The sequence below is a fragment of the Hemitrygon akajei genome, chromosome 10, assembly GCF_048418815.1.
Source record: "Hemitrygon akajei chromosome 10, sHemAka1.3, whole genome shotgun sequence".
Taxonomy (NCBI): Eukaryota; Metazoa; Chordata; class Chondrichthyes; order Myliobatiformes; family Dasyatidae; genus Hemitrygon; species Hemitrygon akajei.
In genome coordinates this window covers 47665523-47689364 of record NC_133133.1, presented here as the reverse complement: position 1 = coordinate 47689364, position 23842 = coordinate 47665523, and the positions used below count along the sequence as shown (strand labels likewise).

The 23842-nt window shown below is 41.4% G+C and overlaps 1 protein-coding gene across 3 annotated transcripts in view; it reads right to left on the bottom strand.

The window, feature by feature from the left end:
* Positions 1-23375, bottom strand: part of nhsl2 (NHS-like 2) — a 373846-nt gene extending 350471 nt beyond the window's left edge. The window contains exon 1 of one of the 3 annotated variants that reach the window (XM_073058201.1): positions 22997-23375. In XM_073058201.1, coding sequence (XP_072914302.1) covers positions 22997-23276 — 280 coding nt within the window. In that variant the 5' untranslated portion in view covers positions 23277-23375. The remainder of the gene's footprint in view (positions 1-22996) is intronic. The other 2 variants (XM_073058197.1, XM_073058198.1) reach the window with 2 other exon arrangements.
* Between the last annotated feature and the right edge of the window lie 467 nt (positions 23376-23842).

Here is a 23842-nt window from a genome sequence, read left to right as displayed (position 1 = left end):
ATGGAACCGAAGGAAATAGCAGAGGTACTTAATGAATACTTTACTTCAGTATTCACTATGGAAAAGGATCTTGGTGATTATAGTGATGACTTGCAGTGTATTGAAAAGCTTGAGCATGTAGATATTAAGAAAGAGGATATGCTGGAGCTTTTGGAAAGCATCAAGTTGGTTAAGTCACCGGGACTGGATGAGATGTACCCCAGGCTACTGTGGGAGGCAAGGGAGGAGATTGCTGAGCCTCTGGCGATGATCTTTGCATCATCAATGGGGACGGAAGAGGTTCTGGAGGATTGGTGTGTTGTGGATGTTGTTCCCTTATTCAAGAAAGGAGTACAGATAGCCCAGGAAATTATGGACCAGTGAGTCTTACTTCAGTGGTTGGTAAATTGATGAAGAAGATCCTGAGAGGCAGGATTTATGAACATTTGGAGAGGTATAGTATGATTAGGAATAGTCAGCCTGGCTTTGTCAAGGGCAGGTCATGCCTTACGAGCCTGATTGAATTTTTTGAGGATGTGACTCAACACATTTATGAAGGAAGAGCAGTAGATGCAGTGTATATGGATTTCAGCAAGGCATTTGATAAGGTATCCCATGCAAGGCTTATTGAGAAAGTAAGGAGGCATGGGATCCAAGGGGACGTTGCTTTGTGGATCCAGAACTGGCTTGCACACAGAAGGCAAAAAGTGGTTGTAGATGGGTCATATTCTGCAAGGAGATCGGTGACCAGTGGTGTGCCTCAGAGGTCTGTTCTGGGACCCTTACTCTTCGTGACTTTTATAAATGACCTGGATGAGGAAGTGGAGGTATGGGTTAGTAAGTTTTCTGATGACACAAAGGTTGGCGGTGTTGTGGATAGTGTGGAGGGCTGTCAGAGGTTACAACGGGATATTGGCAGGATGCAAAGCTGGGCTGAGAAGTGGCTGATGGAGTTCAACCCAGTTAAGTGTGAAGTGGTTCATTTTGGTAGGTCAAATATGATGACAGAATATAGTATTAATGGTAAGACTCTTGGCAGTGTGGAGGACCAGAGGGTTCTTGGTGTCCCAGTCCATAGGACACTCAAAGCATCTGCGCAGGTTGACTCTGTGGTTAAGAAGGCATACAGTGTATTGGCCTTCATCAATCATAGAATTGAATTTATGAGCCCAGAAGTAATGTTGCAGCTATATAGGACCTTGGTCAGACCCCACTTGGAGTACTGTGCTCAGTTCTGGTCACCTCACTACAGGAAGGATGTGGAAACCATAGAAAGGGTGCAAAGGAGATTTATAAGGATGTTCCCTGGATTGGGGAGCATGCCTTACGAAAACAGGTTGAGTGATTTCGGTCTTTTCTCCTTGGAGCAACGGAGGATGAGAGGTGACCTGATAGAGGTGTACAAGATAATGAGAGGCATTGATCGTGTGGATAGTCAGAGGCTTTTTCTCAGGGCTGAAATGGTTGCCACAAGAGGACACAGGTTTAAGGTGCTGGGGAGTAGTTACAGAGGAGATGTCAGGGGTAAGTTTTTTACTCAGAGTGTGGTGAGTCCGTGGAATGGGCTGCCGGCAACTGTGGTGGAGGCAGATACGATAGGGTCTTTTTAGAGACTTTTGGATAGGTACATGGAGCTTAGAAAAATAGAGGGCTATGGGTAACCCTAGTAATTTCTAAGGTAAGAACATATTCGGCACAATTTTGTGGGCCGAAGGGCCTGTGTGGTGCTGTAGGTTTTCTATGTTTCTATGTGGTCAAGCACTCGTGATAAGGAGAGATTGTCTGTTCTGGTGGGCTGCCTAAACCATCTTAATATTAATGGAAGAATTCCTAATTACTCCTGACTGAAGTAAGTCCAGTAGGGAGCAGCCCGTACACTGAGATGAATGAAAAAGCATATTATATATTTTTAACCAATGTTAAGCATCTGGAACTCTCAGGGCATAGAAAGAAATAAATCTGAAACCAAGCCCTCTAGCTCACTACCAACTACCTACTACTTAAATCCTACACTCATGGCATTTTCAATTTGTCCCACATTTTCATCCATACCTATCCCTAGATTTAACAACTCAACTATACACAAGGGGCAATTTATAGTGGCCAAACAACCTACCATAAGGTGTTGTTCCTCCAACCTGGGTGGGGCCTCATAGTGACAGTAGAGGAGGCCATTTATTGACATATTAGAATAGGAATTGGATATGAAATTAAAAATGGTTGGCCACTGGGAGCTCCCAATTTTTCTGGGAGGCAGAGTGTAGGTGCTCAGTGAAGCAGTCTCCCAATCTACATCAGGACTCATCGATATACAGGAGGCCACACTGGGAGCATTGGATACAGTAGACACCCCAACAGACTCACAGGTGAAGTGTCACCTCACCTGGAAGGACAGTTTGGGGCCGTGAATGATAGTGAGGGAGGAGGTATAGGGGCAGGTGTAGCACTTGTTCTGCTTGCAAGGAGAAGTGCCAGGAGGGAGATCAGTGGGAAGGACAAATGGACAAGGAAGTTGTATAGGGAGCAATCCCTATGGAAAGCAGAAAGTGGTGGGGGGGAGGGAAATATGTGCTTGGTGGTGGGATCCCATTGGAGATGGTGAAAGTTCCAGAGAATTATGTGCTGGATGCAAAGGTTTGTGGGGTGGTAGGTGAGGTCAAGAGGAACCCTATCCCTGGTAGGGTGGTGGGAGGATGGAGTGAAATGGAAGAGATTCAATTGAGGGCAGCATTGATGGTGGTGGAAGGGAAAGCCCTTTCTTTGAAAATGGAGGACATCTTCATTGAAATGAAAAGCCTCATCCTGAGAGTGAAGGAATTGAGAGGTGAGGATGGCAAGTTTACAATTAACAGGGTGAGAAGAGGTATAGTCTAGTAGCTGTGACAGTTGTGGGTTTATAGTAGACAACAGTAGATAAGCTGTCTCCAGAGATAGAGACAGTGAAGTCGAGAAAGGGGAGGGAGATGTCAGAACTATGTAAATTTGAGGGCTGGGTGGAAGTCAGAGGCGAAGAAGATGAAGTTGATGAGCTCAACACGGGTGCAGGAAGCAGCACCAATGCAGTTGTCAACGTAGCATGGGAAAAGTGGGGGACAGACACCAGTGTAGGCTTGGAACATAGACTGTTCCACGTAGCCAACAAAAAGGCAGGCTAACCACATGAATACCCGTGGCTACATCTTTTGTTTGAAGGAAGTAGGAGGAGCCTAAGGAGAAATTCTGAAGAGTGAGGATGTTCCGCTAGACAAAGGAGAGTGCTGGTGGAAGGGAACTGGTTGGGTCTGGTGTCCAGAAAGAAACAGAGAACTTTGAGGCCCTCCTGGTGGGGTTTGGAGGTGTATAGGGACTGGACATCCATAGTGAAGATAAGATGATGGGGGCCAGGGAACTTGAAATCACTGAAAAGTTCCAGAGTGTGTGAAGCATCCTGGATATAGGTAAGAAGGGACTGAACTAAGGGTGATAAAACAGAATCGAGGTATGCAGATATGAGTTCAGTGGGGCAGGAACGAGCTGAAACAATGGGTCTACCTGGACAAGCAGGTTTGTGGATCTTGAGTAGAAGGTAGAAATGGGAGGTACAGAATGCAGGAACTATGAGGTTGGTGGCAGGGGATGGGAGATCCCCAGAGTCAATAAGGTTGGTGATGGTGTGGGAGACAATGGCCTGATGCTCTTTAGTGGGGTCCTGTTCGAGGGATAAGTGGGAGCAGGTGTCTGAGAGTTGTCACTGGACCTCAGCAAGATAGAGGTCAGTACGCCAGATTACTACACCCTCCTTATCGGCGGGTTTGATGGTAAGGTTAGGATTAGTGCGGAGGGAAGGAGTGGAGAACAGAGCATTCAGAAGGAGTGAGGTTAGAATTGGAGAGAGAAGTGTTGAAACCGAGAAGTTTGACAAACACCAAGCTAGGATTGAACCCTGGACCCAGATGTACAGTACAACAAAGTGTAAAGCAGTTTCCACTTCCCACATTTTCCTCCCTTAAAAGACGTGACTGAGTTTGTCAATCTACATTCCATTTTATAATTTCAAATTAGGTGTAGTTTTGTTCTGGAATTGCACACCCAGTAAAAAATGGACAGTGAATAGTTCCAGCAGAGTTCATCATAAAGGGAAAAATAAAGTTTTATATCCCATCAGTTAGGCTCAACTTTATAGGAAGTTGCCAAAAAAATGGAACCCAGTCACAAGAAATATGTTTTAACTTTGCTGATTCCACTTGCCAGGAAATCAGTGCCATGATTATGAAGCTTATTATCAAGGAACACTTAAGGAGAATTGCTTCCCTCCCGTAGTGTATGCCAATTAGGCCAAAAGTCACTCAGCCTTATTAAGCTGTGTCCAACAAAAAAAAAAGGAAATTTTCTTGAAGATAACCACAAGTAATGCAGAAGTTTAATGAATCTGAAATAAGTGGAAATCTGGAACTGATAGGACTATAAAAGGAGGCCTAAGCAAAATCCTAAAAATGACAATCCTCAGGGAAACTTTCTGTGATGGAGATCATAGGAGGAGGGTGAGAATTGTTGATGATCAGAACAGTCCTATTCATCATGTGTGAATGAACAGGCAACTGCCATGAATGATGCAGCTATAGAGTGAACTGCAATATGCTGGCATTTATCTAAATACAGATTGACACCAGTAATTGGGCCACCAACGCTTCTTCAACAGGCTGAAAGAATATAACCACAAGATTTTGTCAGATTTTATTCTGGGAATGCTCAGGGTAGCTGCTTTAGGAAATAGAAAAATGTTTTTAATCCAGTTAAGGATGTTCTCCTGAGGCCAGTTACTGTAGTGCAAAGCAAGTCTTATCTTTCTAACATTAGCCTAGCTTTTGGCCATTAAGAAAGGTTTCAGATCACCTTTCATCATTAAGAATTAAAAGAGCTAAGGAAATGAACTAGGATACAAAATAAAGATTAGGCTATGCCCAAATATGAGTCTCAATCATGCAATTTGTACCAGGGAGTAAAAATCCTGGGGATTTGCAGAATTCCACTGTTTCTGGGTTCTGGCCAAAAATGAGCTCTGACAGTAGATTTGATTTGACCTACTCTAAATCAAGTAATAAGAAAATAGAAATAAGTTTCTGCACTTAGAGCTCAGAATGAGCAAAATGTTAAAGTTCAAATAACATTTGACACACGTATATCTATAAACCAAATGAATACAAGAAAGGGGCACAAGAGCCTGCAGATGATCTAAGCTGGAGCAAAAGATAATGTGCTAAAAGAACTATGCAGGTCTAGCAACGTCTGTGGAGGCAAAGGGATGGTTAACATTTATATTTCTACGTAAATATGGAGCTCAGAATGTGATAGAAGTGCCAATAACTTCATTTCAGACATGGAAGAACTGAAACATTTTTGCATTCTTATTGCAGATCTCATTTAGATGGATAAATGAATACATGGGGAAAGGAAGAAAGCCAGTGCCAGAGTCAACAATTTCACAAAAGGCTTAAAGGCTTGCATATTACATAATGGTATGAGCATTGCTTTACTACAGACATGAACAGTTATGTGTTGGAATTGTTCAAGATAAGTGTTTGGCAAAAGTTCTTTCGAAAAATTTTAAAAGGACTATTTTGGCAGTTCCATTATGATACAAGATGGAAATTTGGTTTCTATTCTATTTATTTATTCATTGTTGCAATGGTGAGCATTGCTAGCTTAGCCAGCATTTACAGTTCATCTCTAAAATGCCTTTAGAACTATTCGCATGCAATAAATCATTCACTATACCTTATAAATTGTATTAAATATATTTTTGTTGATAAATGTGCTTTGTACATGATTCTAAAAACACAAACACAAGGAAATCTGCAGATGCTGGAAATTCAAGCAACACACACAAAATGCTGGTGGAACGCAGCAGGTCAGGCAGCATCTATAGGGAGAAGTACAGTCTATGTTTCGGGCCGAGACCCTTCATCAGGACTAACTGAAAGAAGAGATATTAAGAGATTTGAAAGTGGGAGGGGGAGGGGAGGAGGAGATCCAAAATGATAGGAGAAGACAGGAGGGGAGGGTTGAAGCTAAGAGCTGAAAAGTTTTCTCTCTCTGCCCCTCTCACAATCACTCCTTCCCTTCTCTCCATCTCCCTCTGGTGCTTCCCTCCCCCTTTTTTTCTCCCTAGGTCTCCCATCCCATGACCCTTTCCCTTCTCCAACTGTGTATCCCTTTTGCCAATCAACTTTCCAGCTCCTAGCTTCATCCCCTCCCCCTCCTGTCTTCTCCTATCATTTCGGATCTCCCCTTCCCCCTCCCACTTTCAAATGTCTTACTATCTCTTCTTTCAGTTAGTCCTGACGAAGGGTCTTGGCCCGAAATGTTGACCGTACTTCTTCCTGTAGATGCTGACTGGCCTGCTGCATTCCACCAGCTTTTTGTGTGTGTTGCTTGTACATGATTTTGCTCCCTATAGAAAAGGCGAGTGATAAAACAGTTTAAACACAAGACATTCTGCAGATGCTGGAAATGGAGAGCAACACACAAAATACTGGAGAAACTCAACAGGTCAAATAGCATCAATGGAAAGGAATACAGTTAACATTTCGGGCCAAGACCCTTCATCTGGACTGGGAAGGCAAGGGATGGAAGCCAGAATAAGAGGGTGGGCAGTGGGGTAAGAGTACAACGTGGCAGGTGATAGTTGAACCCAGGTGAGAGGAGGCCATGGACTACCATGTCAGAATGAGTAGTAGAAGTAGAATTAAAATGGATGGTCACAGGGAAATCCCACCTGTTTTGGCGAATGGACAGAAGGTTCTCAATGAAGCTGTATTCCAATCTATGTGGGGTGTGACCAAAATAGGGGAGGCCAGAAACAACTCTTCCGGTCTGTAGGGGTCATCTACTGTATCCGATGCTGCCAGTGTGGCCTCATCTATATTAGTGAGACCCAACATAGATTGAGGAACTGCTTTGTCAAGCTTCTTTGCTCCATCCAGCAAAGCAGGTAGAATTTCCTGGTGACCACCCATTTTTATTCTACTTCCCATTCTGATTTTGACATGTCAGTCCATGGCCTTCTCTACTGCCACAATGGGGCTAGTTTCAGGCTGGAAGAGCAACACCTCATATTCCATCTAGGTACCCTCCAACCTGACAGCATGAGCATTGATTTCTCTAAAGAACAGTACCTGTAATTTCTCCACCCTCCCCCGTCTCTCTTTTCCATTTCCCGAACCCCTCTTATCCCTTCTCATCACCTCACCTAACCATCAACTCGCTCTGGTGCTGCTCTTCTTCCCCTTACTCCCCTGGTCCACTCTCCCTCCACTCCTATCAGATTCCTTTTTCTTCAGCCCTTTTCCTTCTTCACCTATCACCTCCCAGCTTCTCTCTTCATCCTCCCCTTCTCCACCAATCGATCTTCCCCCTCACCTGCCACCTTGTACACCTTCCCCTCTCCCACCTTCTTATTCTGGCTTCTTCCCCTTTCCTTTCCAGTCCTGATGAAGGGTCTTGGCCAAAACATTGACTGGTAAAATATTTCTCTAATTCTCAAACACATGGAAAATACGTACAAAGATTTTCAAGTTACAGATTAATTTAACCATATGTGTGCTGAAGGTGATAATAAAATATAGACATGGATAGAAATAATGGAAAAAAACAAAGAAGAGAAAGGGTTTCCAAAGTCTGTTCAAGGGGACTTCTTTTGATCTGTATATTCCTGTCTGAGTGAAGTACAGGGTGTTGCCTGATTTGGTCATGTGTAGGTAACCCAGTAACGCAGTGCTTAGTAGAACGCTTTGCAATACAGGTGACCTGAGTACAATTTCCACCACCGTACACTTCCTCCAGGTCCTCCAGTTTCCTCCCACATTCCAAGGACGGAGCAGTTAGCAGGTTAATTGATCATTGTAGATTGTCCCATGATTATTCTAGGGTTAAATCTGGGCAGGGTGGCTAAAAGGGCTGGAAGGGCCTATTCTGCGCTGTACATCAATTAAAAAACAGGTGTGATGAGCCAAGTGGAATAAGTATCTCTGAAGAACATTCAGGGCCCACCCACGATAGCTTAGGACATGCCCTCTTCTCGTTGTCACCATCAAGAAGGAGATACAGAAGTCTGAAGGCACACAATCAGCGATTCAGGAACAGCTTCTTCCCCTCTGCCATCCGATTTCTAAATGGACATTGAACCCATTAACACTACCTCATTACTTTTTTTATTTCTGTTTTTGCACTGCTTATTTAAAATTAACTATTTAATATGCACATATAAACCTACTGTAATTCAGTTTTTTTCTATTTTTATCATGTATTTGCATTGTACTGCTGCCATAAATTTAACAAGTTTCACAACATATGCCAGTGCTATTAAACCTGATTCTGATGACTTAGATGACTTTGATTCACCTTGCCTCCAGCCGAACTATGACAGTAAACACTTTTGAAGTCTGTAGACACATCCAAGTAATAGATTTATGTGTTGGCTTTCTTTGTTTTTCCCATGGGATGTGCAGTCATCCAAGTAAGGCACGTTCCAGGTGTGAAAGCAACAAATTGCTGACACTTTTATACCCAAGAGATTTTACATCTCCTTCCTTATCTTCTTACCTTTCTTGAAATCAACTAGATTATTTATTCATTTGATTATTAATGACAAAATACTGGGGCAGAACAGTGGTATAGCAGCAGTGACATGGGTTCCATTGCACCACTGTCCGTAAGGAGTTTGTACATTCTCCCCATGGCCACGCGGGTTTCTCTGGGTGCTCTAGTCCCCTCCCACGTTTCGAAGGCGTACAGGTTGGTAGGTTAATTGGCCAGATGGGTGTATTTGGGCTGTGCCGGCTCGTTAGGAAGGGAGGACCTCTTATTGTGCTGTATCTCTACAAAAATAAATATCGCGGAGATAGAAATGTATCCTCTAGCCATAAGTACTAACAGCATAACTTGCAGCAATTGCAGTTAGCATCACTACCTTCAATAAAAGTAAAAATATAAAAATAACTGTGCTTCACATTGAGTGTCAAAATTACATCCTGCAGGGTGACCTTATGATCTTCCAAACTTGAAGTTTGCATTGCACTCCTCAAAATATTATTATTTACACCTAATCCTTTAAATTAACATTTGTATATGCATACTCTGATTAGTCCATCTGCTGAACAAGTCTTGGGATTACAGAGATGGAAGAAATACTTCAGCTCTTTCCCACATATCAGGAAGGCACTTGTAAGGATTGTATCAATAAAGGGTGCTTGAACTCAGTAAAACACTTGGACATTAAACGATCCTTGGGAGGGAAATTTTGAAGTTGGTTTCTTATTGTTGCATGTAGCAAAGAACAGTGGAAAAACTTTGTTTTGCTTACCATGCATACAGAGTATTCAATCACATCAGTATTTCAAGGAAGTACAGGTAATAACAGAATGCAAAATAAAGTGCTACAGTTAACTAGAAAGAGCAGTGCAGGCAGACAATAAAGTGCCAGGCCATGACGAGATTGACTGTAAGATCGAGAGTCCATCTTATCTTGTCATATAACAGAAGAATACAAGCTGTTCTTGAATCCAGTGGTGTATGCATTTTGGATTTTCTACCTTCTTCCCAATAGGAGAGGAGGGGTGAGAAGGGAGAGTAGCTAGGGTGGGAAGGATCTTTCTTTATAGTGGCTGCTTTACTGAGGCAATGTGAAGTATGTACAGAATGCATGGAGGGTATGCTGGTGTTTGTGATGTGTTGAGCTGTGTCCGGATAGGATGCATGGACAAAGATTGGTGAGGGTCAATGAGGACATGCTGAAGTTCTTTAGACTCTTAGGAAAGCAGAGGTGTTGATAAACAAGAGAAAATCTGCAGATGCCAGAAATCCAAACAACACACACAAAATGCTGAAGGAACTCAACAGGCCAGGCAGATCTATCGGAAAGAGTACAGCCGATGTTTCGGGCCGAGACCCTTTATCAGGAATGGAGAAAAAAGATGAGCAGTCAGAATAAGAAGTTGGGGGGAGGGAAGGAACACAAGGTGAAGGTGAAACCAGGAGGGGGTTTTGGTGCATTTGCTTGATCATGATGTCAACGTGGTTGGGCCAGGAAAGGCTATTCCTAAGAACTTGAAGTTCTCAACCCTCGCTGTCTCCGCACCATCGATACAAACAAGAACATGTGCACCATCCCTCTTCCTGAAGTCAATGACCAGCTCTTTTGTTTTGCTGACATTAAAGGAATAGTTATTGCTATGACTTCTTGTAGCTAGGCTCTCTATTTTGTACTCATTGCTATTTGAGATTTGGCCCACTTTGGTGATATCATCTGTAACCTTGTAGAAAGAAAAGACTCTGGCCATTAAGTCATGAGTGTATAGGTAGTAAAGAGGGTGCTCAGGATGCAGTCTTCTGAGGAACAAGTGTTGAGGTTAATTGTGGTAGAGGCGTTGCTGTCTATCCTTGCTGATTGCAGTCTGTTGATTTGGAAGTCAATGACCCTGTTGCAAAGATAGACAAAAACATAAAACAGAATGCAGGAAGATCTCTGCGAATCAAGCCAGTTCTGTTGAGGCAAAAGGTATATGTCAATGTTTTGGGTCAAAGTCCTGCATCAGGATTGAGAAGGAAGAGGAAAGATTGCCAGTACAAATGAAGGATGAGATAGAGGCTCTTAGGTGATAAGTGGAACCAGGTGAGGGGATGATGGACAGTGGAAATGAGGTGGTGGAAGTCAAATAGGTGATGAAACGAGGTAAGGTGAACAAGGGGAGAAGTTAACAAGATGAACAAGTGAATGTATGGTGGGAGGAGATCTCCAAGGTTGTGGCTACCTGAAATTGGAAGTTTATTGGAACATGTATTTGAATTCCAAACTGAGTAAAAGCATAAAGTATTTGCAACATGAATAACTCGGATGCACCTTCTCCTGAACAAACCCTTTTTCTGTGCATGTTTGTTCACTGATTCATTTTGAACTACTTGAGTGATGGTTTGGATTTGAACCGCTTCAGATTTAATCTTACTTCAAGTTACAATCTAGGAACATCATATCAAATCTGAAAGTGTGAATAGATTTGGTCACTTTAAGCCAGTGCACATGGTTTATGAATTTTAAATGGACTGCCGGTATTCTGAAACTGTAAAAAGTAGTTTCGATCTGGAATGTTTGTACCCTTATGTGAAATAATGCAATTGTGTCTCATAATGCCTTGCATGGAAAGCAATAAATGCCTTCCAATGAGATTTTTTTCTTTACTATGCTTTTCCACATGGGCTAAGTGGGAATTACTAATCCAGATAATATGAAAAATTGATGAGGTCAGTAAAACTTCTTCCAAGGCTCTCAAATAAGATGAAATCATATTACAACACAAGTGAATCTGCAGATGCTGGAGAAAAATAAATCACTTCACTCCTGATGAAGGGTTTCGGCCCGAAACGTCGTCACTACATCCTCCCATAGATGCTGTCTGGCCTGCTGAGTTCTGCCAGCATTTTGTGTTTTGAAATCATATTACGATGTGGTGAAGATTTGGGATGAACAATTGGGTAACTTCCCCTTTGAAATATCTGTGCTCTTGCCATTGAACCTTCATGAGAGAAACGCATTTGATAACTTGACCTCCAGCTTGTGGAATGTGACCAAAGGTCTATTGTGTCTGTTACTCACTGTAAGTAACATAATTTTAAAGCCTTAAGATTGGTTTCACTATCCTTAACCAAAACATTAGACATCATGGAGTTGGTGGCACTGCCAAAATACTTTGTACTTTGAACATACTTTGTATGTTCATTTATGTGAGTTTGCATTGATGTGAAAAGTCACACGTGAGCTTGTGAATGGAAATGTATTGTCAAAAGGCACTGCAGAATAAATCTTTAGGTGATTATGTGATAAAAACAGAAGATGAAATGTTAATACGACAAAGGAAAAGTAGACAAAACTATAAATATTAAGGTGCTGGTACATCCTGCACAGGATATTATCTAACCTAACACATTTTAACATACATTGTTGAGCAGGTGGTGAGCAGCTGGACAGTAAGTATCGGTCATTGTCGCAAATTAACCACAGCTCCCAGCAAGTTCCAACCCACTGTATGACTGTGGTCAGAGATTTCATTACTCTGGTTTGATTTTCCTCCCAGAAATTGTGAAGGTTTATTTACTGGACTGCAGTCTGCGGCCAGAAATTGCAGTTAATATCCGGGACCTCTTCCACAGTATGCGTATGAATGAGAATGAGAATCAAATTTATTAGCGTGGACATCTGACATGAAATTTGTTGTTTTTGTAGCAGCAGTATGGTGCAAAGACATAAAAATCTAGATTTTATAAAATAAATACATAAAACAAAAAAAAAGAATAACATGGGTTCACAGGCCATTCAAAGCTCTGATTGTGAAGGGTAAGTAACTGTTCCGAATCACTGAGTGTAGCTCCTCAGGCTCGAATACCCACTCCCTGATGATAGTAATGAGAAGAGGGCATGTCCCGGATGGCAAAGGACTTTAATGCCTTGTTCAAGCACTACTTCAGTAGTGGAGAGGGTTGTGTCTGTGATGGAGCTGGCACAGTCTATAACCTTCTGCAGCCTCTTATGATCATGTGCATTAGAGGGTCAGAAACAGTCTGTGATGCAACCAGAATTCCTTTCACTGTACATCTATAAAAATCTATAAGAAGCTTTGGGGACATAAAAAAATCTTCTCAAACTCCTAATGAAGTGGACCCATTGGCCTGCCTTCTTCACGATTGCATCGATGTGCTGGGCTCTGCATAGACCGTCTGAGATATTAGCGCCTAGGAGCACGAAGCTGTTCACCCTTTCCACGGCTCATACCTTCTCTAGGACTAGTGTATATTTTCCCAACTCCCTCATCCTGAAGCCTACAGACGATTGCCTGGTCTTGCTGACTTTGAGTGTGAAGTTGTGACATCACTCAACCAGGCAGTCTCATCAATCTGCCGTAAGCCTCCCCATCACCATCTGAGATTCTACCAACAACGGTAGATTCAGCAGTGAATTTATAGATGGCACTTGAACTTAGTCACAGTCAGAAATGTAGAGAGAAGAGTGCGCTAAGCATGCTTCATAGAGGTGTACATGTGTTGATTATTATCGAGGTGAAGATGTTATCATCGATCCCAATAAGGAAGCAAAGGATCTATTTGCATAGGGAGGTATGGAGGCCCAGGTTTTGAAGCTTCATTATTAGTACTGAGGATATGATGATGTTGAATGCAAGCTGTTATCAATAAAAATAGCCTGTGGCTGTCCAGGTGGTTATCCAAAGCAGAGTGAAGAGCCAGTTTAGCTACATCCGTTGTAGACCTGTTGTGGTGGTAGGTGAATTGCAGCGGGACTAGATCTTTGCTCAGACAGCCAAAGCACTTCATTACATTAGATTTGAGTATTTCTGGGCAATAGTCATCAAGTCTGTTCACACTGCTCTTCCTGGGTTCCAGAATGATTGCTACCCTTCTGAAGCAGGTGGGAGCCTCTGAACCCATGAGTGAGAGGTTGTAGATGCTCCAGCCAGTTGTTCAACACAGGTTTTTAATACCTTGACAGGTACACGGTCAAGGCCTGGTGCCTTGCATGGGTTCACCCTCTTGAAAGACATTCAGACATCAGCCATCAAAACAAAGTTCACCGGGTCGCTGGATGTTATGGGAATTTGCACAGGTGTAGTAGTATTCTCCATTTTAACAATGTGCATAAACATGTTGAGCACATCGGGGAGTGAAGTATCATGGTCATTTGTATTGTTAGGTTTTATCATATAGAACTCAATGACAATGCAAACTGTCACAGCTGTCGTGTATCCAATTCTGTCTCTAGCTTCACTCAGAGTTACCTTTTCACTCTCACAATGCTTTCTGTAGGTTGTACCTGGACCTCTTGTAGGATTCTGAATTAACAACCATGAACACCACAGATCTAACTCTCAGCAGACTGTAAATCTATTGGTTCTTGCTTGGAAAGACTCAGTACACTCTCAAAGGCACACACTCATTCACATCAGTCTCGATGAAAGCAGTGACGACCACGGCATTTGCATTCAGATCTGAAGATGAATGCATGAATATGGTCCAGTTCACTCATTCAAAGCAGTCCTCTAAATGGTCCTCTGCATCCCTTGACCATCATCACTAGTGCCGCAGTCCACAGCCTCTACCTAGATATTGGGAATAAATGTACAGCCAGATGATCAAACTTGGCAAGTGTGGGAGTGGGCTGTCCTATTGGTATTTTGCGTAACCAGTTTCCCATCTTTCGAATAGGGTATGTGCCTTGGAACAAAGAATGCAAGGGTAATTCACTGAGCCATATAAAATTCTTAAAGAATTGACAGAGCAGATGCTGGGAGAATTATTTCCAGCTGCAAATTCAGAACTAGAACATATAACCTCACAGAGGAATCTGCCATCCAGGAGTGACACGAAGAACAAACTTCTTTGGACTTTGAATGTTCAGAAATTACTTATGTAAGTGAGACAGTGATTGGTATTTAGACACACAGGGAACTGTAGGAGTACAGAAATAGTAAAAGTAGAATCACAATATTGTTACATCCCAGATGTGTGTCTATCTCTAGAAGCCCTGTTCCCTTGCTCATTCCCCATAGCCCTAAAAGTTACTCTATCCCTATCTAGTTTCCTTTGGGGACACAAATTGCTTCTGTTTCCACCACTTCTCCTGTGAAGGAATTCCAGTTCCTATTTCTCTCAAATGAAAGAATGTTTTCTGAACAAACTCCTCTTTCTTTTGCCTAGTTTTTAAAATCTTTATCCCTTGGCTTTTGAACTATCTGCTAACTTTTCTGCCCTCTGCCCGATGTGATCTGGAGCTGGCACACCTGTTGTGAGCACAGCAGGTGCGGACTATATGTGCCAGCTCGGAGGTCAATATCCAGAAAACAATAACTCCTCGGGTTTGGGCCAGGTTCACTTTAGTTGTGGTTAGCTAGTTCCAGCCGAATTTAATTTTATATTCAGGAGACCTCCTGTCTAAAACAATCAGTCTTTCACATCATGTTATTGAACAGTAAAGCAGCCTTGAAAGACCCATTCATTTATTTTATATTCTTCCAAAGTTCCAACTGAGAAAATAACCACTTCCAATCTGTAATGTAAGTTATGCAGTTGATGTATATCATCTAAAAAGTTTATTAAAGATGAGAACAACTCTGGGTACAAGTATTATCACAGCATGATCAATGCATATTTCTTCTCCACTTATTGTACAATTAAATAAAAATTGTCAGCTTAATAATTTTTCACAGAATCCTAAAAATCTTTAATTCTTTGTCATCTCTCAGCACCCCTACTCAGAATCAAATTCTCCCAAAGCTTAAACTGTACTTTCATATCCGAAGAGACTATAAGACCCTAAGATATAGGAACAGAATTTGGCTCATCGAGTCTGCTCCATCATTTCATCATGGCTGATCCATTCCCCTCTCAGCCCCAATCTCCTGCCTTCTCCCCATATCCCTTCATGCCCTGACTAATTAAGAATCTGCCTTAAATATACCTCATGACATGGTCTCCGTAGCTGCATGTGGCAAAGAATTTCACACCACTCTCTTGCTAAAGAAATTCCTTCTCATCTCCATTTTCAATGGACGCCCCTCTATTCTAAGGCTATGTTCTCTGGACTTAGACTCTCCCACAATAGGAAGCATCCTCTCCATATCCACTCTATTGAGCCCTTTCAACATTTGATGAGTTTCACTGAGATCCCCTCCCCCATTCTTCTGAATTCCAGTGAGTACAGGCCCAGAACCATAAAGTGCTCCTCATATGTTAAGCCTTCCGATCCCAGAATCATTTGAACCCTCTCCAATGTCAGCACATCCTTCCTCAGACAGTGGACCCAAATCTGCTCACAATACTCCAAGTGAGGCCTCACTTGTGCCTTATAAATCCTTAGCATTGCACCCTTGCTTTTATATGCTAGACCCCGCAGTTGTTCTCTCCTATTTTGGATGGAATGCAAGAATACCAGATATTGTGCCACTAGTACTTTATATCCAATGCTCTTACGCTCTCCCTCTCATCTCCTTCTCAATTTGAAATTAATACTACAATTATCAACGCTTCACTAAACTTTTCCTTGTCCTCCTTTTGGCCTAGAACTGCGTCAGGAAAGGAATAGCTTTCAAAGTCAGACAATCGAATATATAAGAGATGACAAAGCACAAGAACGAAATGGAAGTGACAATCCGAGTTGGAAAAACCCCAAAGAAAGAACAAACTCAGTGTAATACTAACAGGGATAAATAAGTTAAGAATTAAACCCTTTGGAATGTCCTCTGATTGGGAAAACAGTATGTAAACACACCTTTTGTCCTTTTTTTCAGTTAACCTTGACAGATATTAAAACAAATCTTAGGCTTGCTCTGATGTGTCATTCAGCCAGAAAAGAGGTTTCCAGAAAAGAATGCAGCAGAGTGAGCAGGAATGTATTTCCTTGTTCATTTCCTTCTCCCAATCAGAATGACGTAGGAAGCTGCAGGAGCATGCAGGATGTTCCAGCAGATGAAGCTGGTTAAAGTGGTACAGATCAGCACTTAAACCTCGCTTTTGAGGTTTATTATCGGTACCATTTTGGAGTAGCTGCTCACGTAGAGCACAACTGTGTGTCAACTAATGCCAGAGACTGTACTGAAGGGCACTTGCAACTAAATGACAATCACTGACTGATAATCAGAGAAATCCTTAAAATTATGCTCAGTCGCAGTGCCTGAACTGGTAGTTTTAGGTGTGATACTGAGTGCCTTAGTACATGAAAGCATTAAGTCATGATAGAGGGCAACAGGCAGAGTAAGAAATACCATTATCATTTATAAACAGAAGAGAGCACATGGCAAGGGAGGTGGGAAGAAAGGAGGACAACTATGTCCGAGGATCCTGTCTTCTCCATTGGCTTCAACTCTAATCAGCGACAGCCAACACAATAAGAGATGGAACTACTTCCCGCAGTAGGCTTAGAACATGCTCCCAGCTCCAGTTAGGTTCCACGGCTTCCAATTGCTTTCAAAAGAGGGGAATCGTTTCCAGGGAGTGGTGTGCAGTGAGTCTGGGTGATGCAGGTAATACAAATGAATAGATGACGATGTACAAAAATTTGAGGGCTGTGAGAATGATGCTCATAATCATAATGGTGTGAATCTAGTGACCCTGAACTTGCTGAATGAATTCTGTTACAGGTGCTGTTGGTGTAATGGATTAGGCAATACAGTGACTCAGTGAGGGGGACATGACACATGCAGATGCATCCTGGATTCTGGCCACTTGTATGAGGTCACTGAACTTTTTGTGACACTGCAGTCTAGCCCTCTGGCCGTGACTCTTAGTGTTGACTTCCCACAGGCTGACATTGAAATCATTGAAATAAGCAAGCAGCATGAAGTTGGCATAATGCTTGTAATGAGGTTGGGTTAATTGTGAATCACAAAACACATGGTCATTTCTTGGGGCTATAGGATTTAACTTCATTATGCTCATCACGCAGTGGTGATCTAAACATGAGTTCTTGCAGCTTTTAGATTGTGAATTTGTTAGCAAAAGTTCTAAAATAATATATCATAAACTCTTTACTGCATTTGCATTTAGACTTAATATTTTGAGCTTAAGGTGTGAAATGTATATGCTTTCAGTGAGGCTATAATGATTTGAGAGAAGATCATGGTCTCCACTTTAAGTATTGCTCTCCCCTCTCCCTGTTAATGTAAAAAATATAGACATAAAAAGTCAAACACGAGGAAACCTGCAGATGCTGGAAATTCAAGCAATTCAAGACATAAAAAGTATCAGCTTTTTGAAGATCATCACATTTCTCAATGAAAGGTATGTTCCGGGTGTTACCTGCAATCAGAATTAACTGAATAGACTATCGAGATGATGCAGTGATTTCATCAGTCCAAGTGATGTTGACCTATTATTTACTAGTTAGTTAACTTAACTTTTAATAACTTTTTTGTTCAATCATGTAAGATCAAGTAACCATGTTAAGAAAGGGTTTAAAGCACTACTACCTGAAATTCCTGTTTTAGAGTATGTTTATAATGGTAACAAAGCTAAATGCTTATAATCAAAAATTTAAAGAGAAATTTGTATAGAAGAAAAAGTTGATGTTGGAAATCTACATGAAGTAGAAAATGCTGAAAGTCTGACGCAAGCCAGGTTTCATGCAGAAAGTTAAAAAAGGAGTAATATTTCCATCTTCAATCCCACATCAAAATTGCAGAAAAGCAAGCCCTGTCAATGTGAATTATGAAATATTCACAAGTCAGAAACATAGAGTCCCAATAGGGATAAGTCAAAGAATTAAATAATAGTTTCTGAGAATCCAGAACAAGAATAAATTTGTGGATGGCTTGCGAAGTTCACTTCCCTAAGCTGCCACAGGACAACAAATGATTATGAACTAAAGCAATGAAAAATATGCAACTAATCAAGGCATCGAAATCAAATCTGACAAGTGCTTGTGAATGAACCAGAAAGAGGTAACAGCAATGAAATTGGAATGGATGATCAAAATTTAAACAAAACTGTTAATTCAAACACAGGCACCTCACCATTCCAAAACTGAAAGGTCAGAACTAAATGTTATGTGCAATAAAATTTTCAGTAATAATCCTCCACCCAGATATATTCCCAACACCTCCCACTTCTGAGAAAACAGGGTGCTGAAAGTCAATAATCAACAAGCTGAATGGCAGAATGTCCAGGGAAAGTAACAGTGGGAGAGGCCAGAAACAATTGCCGAAGTGGGGTTGGGGAATAAGAGTGTAAGTACAAAGCCACAAATTCAGACAGAAAGCATAGACAGAAAGGAAGGGCTTGGCAATGTGCCTTGAGTCTCCCAATGTCGAGGAGACGAAAAAAATGTTCAGCATATATAACACATGAAAACTGCTGAATCACAGAAGCTAGGGAAATGGTGTGGGAAGATATGAACAGATGTTGCATGTTTCATGGGAAAATGATCATGGAGTCAAAGTGTCCAGAGCTCTAGGCTCTTTGGGATTTTCCATTTGTTTTCCTTCTGTCCAAATGACATGTACATAATCCACCCTTGCAACAGTACTTGAACTATTCTTTTCACAGATGCTATTTTGCAGCTCATCTCTTTTTGAGTTTCTCTGATGATTCAACGAACATCTTAAGTGGATCTGCCCAATAAGCAAATACTATAAAGTGGTATTATCATAACATTTTAAATGTAATAATAAATCAAAATGAAAGCTTTGTGTTAGTTATAGAAGATATGTTGAAACAATAGAGAATAGACTGTAGATACTACCTGTACAACAAAAAAATATACAGTAAATATAAAGAAACATGTAATAGTTGTGGTCCTTTTACCTATAATAGTGATCTGATCGTGTTTAAAATTATAAAGGGAATAGTAAAGATAAAGAGAAGTCTTCCAGTGATGAACAGTCCAAAACAAGGAAACATTGATCATGGTAGAAAAGCAGAAGTTTAAGAAAGAGAATAAAAGCAACAAGCACAGCGAGGTCCCAAACAAGAGAAAATCCGCAGATGCTGGAAATACAAGCAACACACACAAATTGCTGGAGAAACTCAGCAGGCCAGGCAGCTTCTATGGCAAAGAGTACAGTCAATGTTTTTGGGCCAAAACCCTTCGGCAAGTTCTGCAAAAGGGTCTCGGCCCGTAATGTCGACTGTACTCTTTTTCACAGATGTTGCCTGGCCTGCTGAGTTCCTCCAGCATTTTGTGTGTGAGGCACAGTGAGGTTATGGATGGATGACTGGAGTTTATGACAGAAGGAAGGAGCAGTCCAACATTCAATAAAAGCTTAGAGCAGCAATTGAAAGAAGGGTGATGAGGTGATATAGCAGGACAGACACAACGGACTGGACTAAACCTGCAGCTCAGTGGAGGACAAGCACCATCTTAACCTGGTCAAGTGAAATGGCCTGTTTCTAGCTTGTACTTTCTATGTATTTTGACGTCTCAGATTTAAAATATCTGACATCTGCTTTTGTTCTCAGTAATATTTACAGTGTAAAGAATTGATGCTTCAAAGTTGAAGGTTCGGAATTTTGGGGAGGGAAGCTATGCTGCAACTCAGCAGCTTTGTAGACACATGTTAATGCTGCAATATAGGATGCAATTACTGACAAAAATAGCTCATTTGAATGGGAATTCAGAAATATTAATAACGGATACACCAATGGGAAGTATAGGCAGCATCACGTTTATACACTGGTACTTTAAACTTTGAACTTTGAACTCAAGGGTGATAGTTTTATTTCTATTGCTCACTTCGATCAACTGATTTCTGCCTTTGGATGATTCACATCCAGCAATTTTAGGGAGAAGGATTCCAATGCAGCAGAAATACCAATATTAAGTTCACCAATAATATCCTCCCATTATATAGCTCCCTTAATTAAATTTCACAGGATATCTTATAGGATCATAACTAGACAAAACTTGAAATAAAGTAAAATCTTAGATAGATTGGAAGTTTCAAGGAGTATCTGGAATGAGGAAAGGAAAAGACACAAAAGAAGAAATTCAGAAGCCCAGAATCTAAACAAATGAAGTTGCCGTGTCCAATGATGGACAACAAAAAAGATGAGAAGATGAGACTTTTAAATTTAAGGTATGGACACACTGGGAGCTAATATAAGGTATTGAGGAGTAGAACCTGGGCAGACTCAAAACATGGACAGAGGACCTTGCATGACTTTGAGTAAACACAGTGTGGAAGGTAAATTAGAACAATTGAATCTGGTGCAGAGTCGAATACACCAAACTTCTATTGATCCACAGTGGAGAGTATCCTGACCGACATGATATGGAAAGACCAATGCTCAAGAATGGAAAAGCCTATAAAAAGTGGTGGATGAAGCCCCCTTTATCACAGGAAAAGTCCTCCCCTCCATTGAGCACATCTACAAAGAGTGCTGCCAGAAGAAAGTAGCATCCATCATCCAGGGCCCCTACCACCCTGGCCATGCTCTCTTCTCACTGCTACCATCAGGAAGGAGGTACAGGAACCTGAGGTCCCACATCACCAGGTTCAGGAACAGTTATTACCCCTCAACCTTCAGGCTCTTGAACCAGATTGGATAACTTCATCAACTTCATTTGCCCTATCACTGAAATGTTCCCATAACCTATTGGCTCAATTTCAAGGACTCTTCATTTCATGTTCTTGATATTTATTGCTATATATATTGCTTGATATATATTTGTTTATTTGTTATTATTATTATTGATTTTTTCTTTTGTATTCGCACAGTTTGGTGTCTTTTGCACATTGGCTGTTTGCCTAGTTGGTGCAGTATTTCATTGATTTTATTATGGTTACTAGATTTATTGAGTATGCCACAAGAAAATGAATCTCCTGATTGTATATGGTGACATAAATGTACTTTGATAATAAATTTACTTTGTACTTTGCACTTTGAACAACACTGAACTAACCATTGAACACAACCTAAGGACTCACTTTCAAGGACTCTATAACTCATATTCTCAGCATTATCATCATTATTATCTGTGTCTGTTTGTATTTGAACAGTTTGTCTTCTTTTGCACATTGGTTATTTGTCAGTCTTTGTGTGTTTTTTTTTGTTTTACTGCGAATACCTACACAAAAATTAGTCTCAGGGTAGTATTCGGTGACATATACGTTCTTTGATATTAAGTTTACTTTGAACGTTGAACTTAACCTTTGAATCAACCAGTATTAAGGCAGGAAGAAAGTAGCCTTGATATGTTATGGAGTTGGTTATGCAGTTAAACAAAAAACATGCAAATCACAGATCCTGAACTTTGTGATGCTTGTGATAAGGCACAGTCTCAATTATAAAATTCTTGTGAGCTGAGGTGGACAAGGAACCTATTCCATAGTGCCCTACTATGCCTTCTATAGAGGGGAGACTATCATGCAACCAGTCAACTGATTAGGGGTACAGTATAGCCCTTCCGCCTCTTCTGCCCACCCGGTATCCTATAATCCCATTTAATGCTTCCTACAATGCCATCAACTTTCACCCAGATTCTATAATACACCAAAACACTTGGGGGAAATTTGGTGCAGCCAATCCTTGGGATAAAGGAAGAAACCAAAATACTTGGAGAAACATGCAAGCTCCAGGCAGAGTTCTCTTTAGTTAACTCTTTAGTTAACTCTTTAGTCTCTAAATTCACAGCTGTACCAGTGTGCCATTGTACCGTGTAATAATGCCATTTAACACATCAATGACTTGAATAAAAAAACAATTTTGCTCTTCATTTGTCTCTCCAACTTACTGGATGTTGCTGCCTTGGGTTTAGTTCCTACAAGTGAAAGTGGACTTTGATCACGTGCCAGATCTTTTACCAGAGACAGGGAATCATCACAGGAGCTTGAACACCGTCAGCAACAGACACTGGCATGTTGTCGAGCGCAGGAATCCTGCCTCTCAGCCGTAGTCTGGGGGAACTAGAGTAACCTGTCTCTCCCCTGTCGCTATCTTGCTGAGATCGAGAAACTCAAAGCAGATCAAAAATTTAATCTGTACGCTTCCTGGGCCAAGTAAATCAGTCAGATGGCAATTGGAATACCGGATATTCAAATTAAGTTGTCTCCAAATCTCCTTGCACGATTCAGGACAAATTTCCACCAAGCTGATAGTTCAGCCGGGAGACAGTCCTGAACCCGTAACGATTCCCAGAAGTAGCCTAACAGTACAAATTCATTCACAAAGTAATAGAACTCAAATAATGCATCATATCTAAGCATGTAATCGTGATTCCTTTACTGTTTTCCTGCAAGAACTGCCACAATTCGGCGCTCATTAAACATAACAGAATTAAGGAAACGTATTCAATCAATCAGTGAGGTATCAACAAATCATACCAAAACACTCCAGTTCCCAGGCAAAATACCACAGTAAATACGCGAACACATGGATTTTCCATCTCTATAATGAAGAAAGTTTGGTAAATGATTTCTCGTGAAAACATCGCCCCACCCTTCCATTTAATGAAGGAGCTGGACAGATGTTGTTGCCTGGTACTCACAGGGTGTAGCAGGTCGCAGAGACAGGGCTGACACGTATCTGTGCAAACCGATGATTCGGACCTCCAGCAGCAGCGCCCGGTGGCACACAGATCCGATCTCCAGCTCAATCTCTTCCAGCACGCTCACAGCTTCCTTCGCCAGAGCCGAGAGCTGCCTCAGGACACTTCCCAAAGTAAAGCTGGAGACATCGAGCAGATTCTCCAAGGTTGACAGCGTTCTTCCCTGGCCGTGCAAACGGCAAACTTGCACAGGACGCACGACTCTCTTACAAAATGGCATTATTATGTATAAAAATAAATTCCTATCTAGAAAAAAAGGTAAATAATACGAGTTGGACAATGTAATCAAACAGCTGTCAGGGTAGAACAAGCTTAAGCCCCAAATGGGATCTCTCTTTGCTTTCTGACAGATCTTACAAAAGCCTCCAGAGAGCGCTGTTTCCCTCGAAGGGGAGGGCTCTTCACATTAGTAACGGTGGGGGTGGTCCAAATCTGTGAGGAATTCAAATCCAAGACGTTCTCTTTTGAGCGAAATACCAGCAAAGACTCTGTTTTCGAATTGTCTGTAATTTGTAGCGGTTTGTGTTGTATTATATAAATAAGAAGATGATTCTTAAACATTTCCTTTCAACGAGAGTCTAGAGTTGGATTCATAATCTCGTGCAATTCCCTATATCACGTCTCTTTCCCTCGTCAGCGCAACAGGAAGTCTGAGACAGTTTGTACAAAACAACGTAACGGGGTACTCGTGATAGCTTCATCCTTTCCACAGCTGCATATGTCAAGCTATTTACGGGATAGTCTTTCTGCAAGTCCAGGCTTATTCACTTTTAAATGGAAGTAATT